We start from the raw sequence: 10099 nt of genomic DNA on the forward strand, positions 1-10099 counted from the left end.
AAGTGGCAGAGCCAAGCCTCAAGCTGACAGTGGATACTCTCACATACACTTCATGGCCTCCAGGATTATGCAAAAGTGGCCACAGGATCATGGTTTTCTAACTCCTGCAGAAAGCCACTTGGATCCCCCTTGAGCACAGCCCATGGCACTAAATAGATCCCAGGAATGCTATTCTCCTGGGAACTTTTGGCCTGGAACATATTTACAAAACTCTAGAGGGGATGGAAATATCCCAACCCACTCCCTACAGACCCAAATTAGCAATTTTCTTATTCTTTATAACCCCTCTGGAAATGCAAACTATGTAATATTGGTCTAAAATTAGGAGCATAAGTCACAAGAGAAAAGTCCCACTACTTTGGAGAAGATGTTTTCTTAGCCTCATCCTGGCATTTTTTCTAAATCAGAACACGGCAGTTGTCTTTCAAATAATTATTTTCTCCTAGTGTGTATGGACTGGAAGCAAAATACGTTTAAGAGAACGTATTTTTTACTGTACTGCCAAATGTTGAAATCCAGTCCCTTTTACCTGGCTTTCAATCTATTCAGGTAAGGCCTAGAATACTTGAACAGGAAGAGCCTGTTCTATGAGCCCAGGATGGCTTCTTGAATGAAGGGCCCTTTAATAATAACAACGGCCATAATGTTATCTGTAGCCAACACAGACTGACAGTAACGATGTGCCAAGGAGCGGTGTGAAGTGTTTTATAGCCACTATTACGTTTAATCCTCAAGATTACCTATAAGATGGGTATTATTGTCCCATTTTGCATATGAGGGTAATTAAGGCCTAGAGAGGTTAAGAGATTGACCAAAAGTCATATGGTTATAGGACAAGTAGTGGTAGAGTTAGAATTTTAACCCAAACCTGTTTATCTCTGAAGTCCAAACTAAGATATTGTCTTCCATAACAGGTCTACACACTACGTGCCAGACACAGTCCCGAGTGATTCACATAATAACCTTTTGACCATTGCAATACTCCCCCTAAAAACTTTGCCCCATCCTTCTTCCTTGCTCCCCAGTGCCGAGACTCGCACTAGCTTCAAGCCTGTCACGTACTTCGAGGCTCTCTTGTTAAACTGCTGACCCCACGAGCGGCTGTGCCAGGGTTGGTAAGAGTATGTGTGAAATGCAACACCTTTGAATAAATTAATCCTAGTAGATGCCTAGGGCCTTGGGCATATTACTTAACTTCTTTGATCCTCAGGCTTCTCATCTGTCATTTGAATGGGTTAGCTTTGAGCTCGAATTTTCTAGAATTCTATGACAAATGCAGGGCTTGTCTGGAAATGAGTGTAGGGCATGAAAGTTTTGTTACATGGGGGTAGAAGTGACTTTGCTGTCAAGGCAGGGGAATGTTGTGGGTTGGGGGGACGTGAGGCCCCAGCTCCTAGGAGCAGTAGTGAATGGACAGCAAGTAGGGAGGGGGTAGGGTCCCTCAGCTGGCCGGAAGACTGAGCCAAAAATTGCCACCTCACTGAAGAGGACACGGTGAGTCAGAACCTCTCGGGTGCAGGAACAAGCATGTGGTATGTGTGACCCTGGGAGCAGAGCTTGTCCTACCAGATGGAAATCACCAAGGGGCTTGAAAGGGAGGGAGTTCCCCATCCCTTCAGGTAGTTGTTCAGAGGTTGGGCAGCCGTTGGAAGCCTTGTAGAGGGAATCTGACCTGTAGAGAGCTGACTTCCCAACGTGCAAACTTGATTTTGTCCCTCTTCTGCCTGTCCCCTTCCCCTGGATCCCAATTGCTTATGAATATAGTCCAAGGTAGCTCCTTACCATGGACGGTGAGGCTTCTTACAATCTGATGCTGACTTGGCCACATTCACTTCTCACTACCTCAGCTATGGTAGCCATGCCTAACTTCTTGCTCTTTTCTGAACACATGACGTGCTTTTATATTTCTGAGTCCAGCCACATCTCCTGTGAATCCTTTTTCACACCTCTAGGCGATTCATCCCTTTGGCTGAGCTATAACTTCGCATCAACTTTGTCAACGGAGACCATGAGCCCCTTGAGGGCAGGGCCTAGTCACACGCCTCTTCATATGGTGTCATGGGGACTGGAGTAGGAGCTGAGTGCAGATGAACGAATGAGGTGGGATTAGATGACATCTGACAGGCTCCATGCTAAGATCCTGCTATTTTAGTTCATTTCAGTAAGCATTAAAATGGTGGGCCTTCCACGTACACTCACATGGTGAGGGTTGATAGGCAGATAATAACAGTGCTAATGTGAACAGAGACAACAGGAGCCAGGGCCAGGAACCAGGGCATGGAGAGGAGAGAGAAAAATACGGAGGTGGCTACCTAGTGAAGACAGTCTTGGTCTGTCTCATAGTCCCAAACTGTTCCAGTGAGTGGGTGGGAAAGAGGAAAGAGAAAGCAATGGGGATGATCCTGCTGGCCACGGATTTTGGTTCTTTTGGGATTTAGAACTGAAATTGGCTTTCTTTAGAAGGCTCCACCCCTGCTCCCCAGTGGGTATTTTTAAGGGAATAAGTATCTGGGGGCCAATTTCCAACCCCTTCTCCCCCTTGACCCGCTGTATCAGCACCACACAGTTAGTAGCAGATAATCCAGCAAGTAGGGCCTGCCCACAAAAAGGGTTTGCCTTTGGTAGCCTCTAGGGAGATGCGGAAAAGTCACTGGAATCCAGTAGCAAGTAAGTAGGCCTACCACAGAAGCCTAGTTCCCCCTCATCCCTTTTGTCTTCAGTGGCATTTATGTGGCCATCCCCCTGGTTTCTGCCCCCTGGGTTATCAATCAGAATTTGCAGTGTGGCACCAGCTAGTGCTTTCCAACTCTTGTGGAGTTCCCACTGAAGACCCCCATCCTCTTGCTCCTTGCCCGGATTTTAAGAGAAGTCAGAAACTCAGACCAGCCCAGTTTTTGATGGTGGCTAGAGAACAACGCGGTGTGCAGATATGGTCTCTCCCATGGGTACCTCACTGTTCCTGTGCTCCACAGACAGCAGGGACCTGGGGTGGAGGGGTGTTGGAGGGGGGAGCCAGGCCAGATTCAAGGGCAGTGCTGGGCGTAGGGCTCTCTTGGGAGCCTTGAAACCCCCTCCCCTCCCTTTTTTGGACTCTTGACCAAAGTTACTTTTCTTCCTATTTTTATTAACACAAATCCCTAAGTGTGTTTATGTCCGGAGAAAATACTATGAATAACTGATGATACATTTGTTGATTAAATTGTGAATCATCCTGTGGGGAAAGGGAGATCGGAGAAAGGAGCAGGAGCTTTGGAGGCTTGCAGAAGATGTGTCGTAAAATATTTAGCAAATGATAGTCCAAACCACAGGGAAGAAGTCAGAGAGATGGGAACTTGCAAGCTGCCAGGGTTTAAAAGCTATTTAATGCTAACCATCAGTGCCAAAGAGCTGAGAGCGTCTCCCTTCCTCCCCGCATTGGCAGCCACAGCTCCGAGAATGTGGAAAGGGTTTGGACCGGCTGCACACGGTGCTGGTGGGAACAGAGAGCAGGCAGCGTGCTGAAAGACTTTTTGTTTGAGAACTCTTGTAAACAAGGGATCTCCTCTGAGGTGGAATCCTCACCTCGTCTACTGCTCACACGTTCTTTTTTTTTTTTTTTTTCTTCTTCAAGATCTGCCAGATGATAAACTCTCCACATGGAACAGTAGTGGAGCCTCTAGTCAGTCATGGGGATGTTTCAGAATATCCTGATGTTTGACATCAAGGGAAAAATAGCCATGTGATGGACTGAGTTTGTTACTCTTCTTCCTGGTGTTTTGATAACACTTTGACATCGACTTCAGTCTCTGGTCCCAAAATGCTGAGGTTGTTATCTAAAGTTTTGAGCTACAAGTCGTGGCTCCTAAAGCATTAGGGATCTTACATCTTTAGGGCTGTGGTCAGGACTCACTTCTGTAACTGACCCTTTGGAGATGTCTATTTTGGGGTAAAGGATGAAAAGGTCTCTCCTGATATTTTGGCCTGAAAGCCTCAAATGTGAAGTTAGGTTCTCCTAAGTATCAGAGCCTTATTAGAAGGAAAGATAAACTAAGGGAGGAGCAGCAGGGAAATAATGTAGGTCAATGGACATAACCATCCTGGGGAGAAAGAACACAGGAGACTGTGTTTATAAGGTACCCTTCAAAGTCACAGTATCATGAGTTCACAGGTAAGCAATTGCTAATGAATTTGGTGGCTTCAATCAAGGAACCTATTAATGCGCCAACAAAGTCCCCGCTTTTAGGGAACATAACATCTGCATGCTAGGGAGCCATGCATCCCCTAAATGATACAGACAATTAGCCTTTGAGGTTAGAAAAGCAAAAGATCTCTGGGCAAGGTGGTCCCAAGGAGGACAATAGGAATAATTCTAGCAAAACTGGTCCATGTGCATCAGAACCAGAAAGTGGTTCTTCTCCCTCATTCATGTTTGGTTTTGGTTCCTCTTGTTGCTTTGTTCCTCCTGTTTTGCTTTCTTGGAATGTCTTTTCTCCTACCCTCTACCTATCCCAAATCCAACACATCCTCTGAGACCCACTTCAGTGAACTTAAGAGTCACACTCGACTATTCCAATCTTCATCATCAATCCTTACTTCCTTTGAATCCTTACAGTACTTAGAGCCATTTATTGGGCACATGATTATACTGAGTATTATAATCTGTTTTTAAGAAAGATGAATCTTTCCCCTCAATTCAACTATAATTGTTGGTACCAAATCTTCCAACACCTCTGTTACCCACAGCTTCTAGCAGTGCCTGCCACCGGGTGTATCACGTACGTGTCAGTACCCCATCAGTAGGCTGCTCGTGATGAGCGAAAATCCTGGCTGGGTCTAAGGGAAGAAGACTGGATTCTTGGTAGGCCTAAGGCTGTGCCCCAGACTTGCACATCCAGGGTAAGAAAGACATGCTCTGAAAAGTTTTTGGTCCTGAAGTTTCCCTTCTTTTTTTAGTTGTGGTTGTTAAGGCAGATGGAAGGTTCAGAAAAGTTGTGAATTGAGTGAAAAATTAATCTACTGAGAATGAAAGTTGACCAGCAGTTCCATTCACATTTTTAAAAATGTGTAAGAAAGAAGAAAATGGGGGTGCCTGGGTGGCTCAGTAGGTTGAGGCACAGAGTCTGTTCTCTCCCTCTGTCTGTCCCTTCCCCCACTCATGCTCTCTCTCTCTCTCAAATAAATAAATCTTAAAAAAAAAAAAGGAAGGAAAGAAGAAAAGTGAAGGAGGAAGGAAGAAGGGAAGGAAGGACGGAGGGACATAAAAGAAAATAAAGCCTGGTGGTGGGGGTATGAGAGGGGATGCATAAGACTCAGCTTCAAATACAACCAGCAGTTTCATAATGTGGTAATTTTTAATATTAAAAGTAAATTGTAAATGTATCTTTATAAACAATATGCATAAAATAGATCTATTATTCTAAAACCTTTTCTTTTTAAAATGCTTTTTCACAGTAAATTTTTTAGGTGTCAGATTTCCCCTCAAAATAATAGTGCAATCGGAAGAAGGAACACATTGTCAGTGAATGCGGACTTGTCTGCTAATACAAGTCCTTGTAGATCTCTTGTAGGAGCGGGTGAAGACTCATGTCTGTCTCTGTTTTCTTTATGACTTGCAATAGCTGCACATGTTCTGTTACAATCTGTCTGAGGTCTGTCATTTTCTGGAGCAGCTTGGCAAAGAGCTGAGAGGACTCGGGGTGGTTCAGCTTGAGCTGGAGCTCCAAGGCTTGAAGCAGGTTGTCCTGGATGTCCTCAATGGGCTTCACATTCAGCAAACCTGGGCGGTCTGGGGGAGGAGGAGAACAGGAGTTCAGTGATAGACACCTCTGGCCCCACATCGGAGGCATTTTCAGCCAAACTAAATTACTCACCCGTCTTTTTGTTGGCTTGTTTTGCTCTGGTTATAAAATAAGGCGGGGAGGGAGGGTAAGTAGACAGTGGGCAAGAAGTGCATATGGGAGGGAGGATGGACTGAAACCAAGACTCTGGGGGAGCTCTTTCCAGGGGCATCGTTTCCTGGCTGGGGCTAAATCTGCCTGATCAGGTGACCTAACACAGTGGCAACACAATCCTCTCCCCAGACTGAGGACTCCTCTGCCAGTATGTTCCTGCTCACCCCAAATCTCATTTTCAACTGCTGCCCCTTCTTCATGAATCTATGTTTTATAACCTTACTACTTACTTTCTCACCACAGCTGTTGATATGCTTTTAAAACCAGCACTGTCTTCTTTTTCCCTTAACATGGCATGTACGTTTTTACTGGTGTACGTTTGGAAGGATAGAGCCCCTAGATTTTAACAGAAGCTGCTTCTGAGTGGTGAGGTAATTTTCACTTTCTTCTTTTAACTCTCCTTATCTGAATTTTTAAATGGAGAACTTAAATTACCTTTAAGCTTTGTTTTTCTTCATGCAGACCTTGTAAGATGCATCCCTAAATACTTTATAGTGTCCTTTACGTCTTTATTTTTTTGCTTTATAGTATTCTATAGTATTCATTATCTTTTCTAATCTATCTCTGCTGTGCTTACAAAAAATTTACTGATTTTAGTGTATTGAATATATTCCAATTTCCTAAACTCTTGTCAATTCAAATAGTTTTTATCATGGACTTATTTTCCTATTTTGGATAGACTATCACATCTGCAAATAATGATAGTTTCATTTATTTCTTCTTTTCCAGTGTTTACACTTCTCATTTCTTTTTCTTACCATAGTGTATTGGCCAATAACTCGAATATGGTATTAAATAGTAGTAGTGGTAGGAGGTATTCTTGTTTTATTCATAACCACGACAAAATTGCTTCTAATGGCTTACCACAAGAATGATGTTTATTATAGATTATGGTGGATACATTTTACTCCTGGCTTTCCAAGAGTTATAAAGTTTTTAATTTGTTTTAGTCAGGAATGCTGTGACATTTCATCAAATGCTTTAAGCTTTTTCTTTCTAAAGAAATGATCAAATGGTTATCTTAATCTAGTAAATTATATTAATAGATTTCCTTATATCATTGTACTCATTTGCTCCCATTTTATTCAGGGTTTTAAAATTTGTGAGATTTGTCCAGAGTTGTCTTTTTTGTGCCATCCTTTGTCTGTTTTGGTAATAAATGTTAATTAGCCTTCTAGACTGCTTTGAGAAATTTTCCTTCTGTTTCTATGTAGTAATGATCTGTTCCTTTACGGATTCTTGGAATTCATTGGCAGAACCATCTGATCCTGATGGTAAATCTTTGGCTATCTTTAATTTTTCTCCTATAGCTTTTAATCTCTTTAGTAAAGAGCTTAGTCAAGATTTAGTAAAGACTGTTTACTCTTTATAAAAGTAAAATTTTGTAATTCATATTGGAATAATATTGTATATATATATATATTTTTAATATAAATATTTAAAATATATATAATATATAATGATATATATATTCTCTCAGAATCTGAAATCTCTTATTTTTATTTATAACTGAATGCTTTTTATTTTGTATATTCTCTCATTTAAAAATCTGATTTGCTAAAGGCTTTTTTTTTTTTAGAAATTCTCTCCATTTATTGAGGCAAAATCTGCTTCCCGGTAGCTTCTTCTTTTTTTTTTTTTTTATTATGTTATGTTAATCACCATACATTACATCATTAGTTTTTGATGTAGTGTTCCATGATTCATTGTTTGTGCATCACACCCAGTGCTCCATGCAGAACGTGCCCTCTTTAATACCCATCACCAGGCTAACCCATCCTCCCACCCCCTCCCCTCTAGAACCCTCAGTTTGTTTTTCAGAGTCCATCGTCTCTCATGGTTCGTCTCCCCCTCTGATTTCCCCCCTTCATTCTTCCCCTCCTGCTATCTTTTTCTTTTCTTTTCTTTTTTTTTTTTTAACATATATTGTATTATTTGTTTCAGAGGTACAGATCTGTGATTCAACAGACTTACACAATTCACAGCGTTCACCATAGCACATACCCTCCCCAATGTCTATCACCCAGCCGCCCCCTCCCCCCCCCCCCCCCCCCCTCCAGCAACCCCCAGTTTCTTTCCTGTGATTAAGAATTCCTCATATCAGTGAGGTCATATGATACATGTCTTTCTCTGATTGACTTATTTCGCTCAGCATAACACCCTCCAGTTCCATCCATGTCGTTGCAAATGGAAGGCTTTTTTTTCTTTTTAAAGAAACACAACTTTGGTTTTATTCATCAACTCTTTTTAAAAATTCTATTTTGTTTTCAATTTAACTAATTTATTCTTTTAACTTCCTTTAAGTCTATTTTCCCCTCTTTTTCTAGCTTCTTGAGTTGAATGCTTAATTCATTTAGTTTTAGTATTTCTTGTTTTCTGATAGATGCCTTTAAAACTCTAAAATTTCCTCTGAGTGTCACTTTGGTTTCACCCTGCAGGCTTGGGTAAATAGTACGTTCATAGCTCTTTCCTAAATAGTCTTACTATTTTGATTTCATTTTTAATCTAAGAGTTATATAGAATCATGTTTTAAAATTTTCAAGTGGAAAGTCTGGGTGTTTGTTTTTGTTTTCTAACTTCTATGTTTTCTTTTCTAATTTCTCAGTTTAACTAGCTCATTTAGGGCACAGGGTTTTTGTACACCATTCAGGATACTCACCTGATACCATTCCAAATTTTTGCTCTTGAAGGCTATTCACCCTTGTTTTCTATTTTTATCTCTCTCCCCTTCCCTGTAAACTAAGGCACTGCATAAGGGCTTTTACTTACCTTTTATTTATTTATTTAAAATAATTTTTAAAAGATTTCATTTATTTATTTGACAGAGAGAGAGCCACACCCACAAGCATGGGGAGCAGCAGAGGGAAAGGGAGAAGCAGGCTCCCTGCTGAGGCAGAGAGCCCGACAATGTGGGGCTCCATCCCAGGACCCTGGCATCATGACCTGAGCCGAAGGCAGATGCTTAACTGACTGAGCCACCCAGGCTCCCTTAAAAAAATTTTTTTTTTATGATTTTAAGTAATCTCTACACCCAACGTGGGGCTTGAACTCATGACCCCAAGATCAAGAGTCACAGCTCTACTGACGGAGCCAGCCAGGTGCCCTTACTTAAATTTTAATACCTTTCATCCTCTAGCCTCACTTTCTGAAATCATCCTTTTTTTACAGCCATATTAAGCTATTACCATACTAAGTCCCTCAAACATCCTGTTTTCTGTCATGACTGTGCTTAGGCAGATTCTGTTCCTCCCTCCTGAAACAGTCTTCCTTTCCTTTCAACCATCTTAATGACTTCAACCTTTTCTTCAAAATATGGCCTCTGTCACTTTGTTCTGGGAGCCCTCCTTGACATTATCTGTTCCTCTCCCCTGTTCTCCCAACCCCCTTTCTTTGGACCCTGTAGCTCCCTATAAACACTTCAATCTCCATCATACTAGTAGATTACATTTATTGAATGGTTATCATTTTCCAGACAATGTGCTGAAGGCTTTATACTCAATAGAACATTTGATCTTCACAATAACTCCATGAGGCCAATGTTCTATGCAAGGAAAAATGAAGATTTAGAGAAAGGCATTAAATCTTGCCCGAGATCTGCCACTTCCTAGTAAATGGCAGAAGTGAAATTTGAATCTAAGTCTGTTTAATTTCAAATGCTGTATTATAAGTATATTGTATTTATAAAGCATATTATAAGTACTGATTTTTCTTCTTTATGTCCCCTGCCAGGTCATGAGGTATCAGAGGGCACACTATGTCTTGATCATCTCTGAGCCTCTGGTAGAAACACAGGAAGAACTCAGTTGGCTAAGTTAATGAGCGAGAAGGTTGTTCTGGCTTAAAGTCCTGGATTGAAAAGTACAGTTCTCCTTGTTGGTGAACAAGCCTAAAGGCAGGATCACTACACAATGAAAAAGTCTCCTGTAAACAGTGTTTTCCTGTATGTAATAAACTCTAGTAACCTTTATCCACTGAGGTGAGGTATAGGAGAGAAATGTTAGCAGAGTCTCACAGTGGGATTTTCAGGACTCTAAACATTCTCTTAAATTAAGTTGCTTTTCATTTTTTTTTTTTTCCTTTTTAATTACAGAAGGAAACTGGGCTGATTTCTTTTTTCTAACTTCTACTTACTCCATTGACTGGAATAAGTATACTACCCCTCCCCCTCC

At 41.4% G+C, this 10099-nt stretch overlaps 1 protein-coding gene across 2 annotated transcripts in view; it reads right to left on the bottom strand.

The window, feature by feature from the left end:
* Positions 1 to 5307: 5307 nt before the first annotated feature.
* PPARG (peroxisome proliferator activated receptor gamma) overlaps positions 5308 to 10099 on the bottom strand; it is a 105900-nt gene continuing 101108 nt past the window's right edge. For both annotated transcript variants that reach the window (XM_021695215.2, XM_021695216.2), the window contains exon 7: positions 5308 to 5764. In XM_021695215.2, the coding sequence (XP_021550890.1) occupies positions 5517 to 5764 (248 nt within the window). In that variant the 3' untranslated portion in view covers positions 5308 to 5516. The remainder of the gene's footprint in view (positions 5765 to 10099) is intronic.

The sequence above is a fragment of the Neomonachus schauinslandi genome, chromosome 1 (assembly GCF_002201575.2).
Source record: "Neomonachus schauinslandi chromosome 1, ASM220157v2, whole genome shotgun sequence".
In the NCBI taxonomy this organism is placed as follows: Eukaryota; Metazoa; Chordata; class Mammalia; order Carnivora; family Phocidae; genus Neomonachus; species Neomonachus schauinslandi.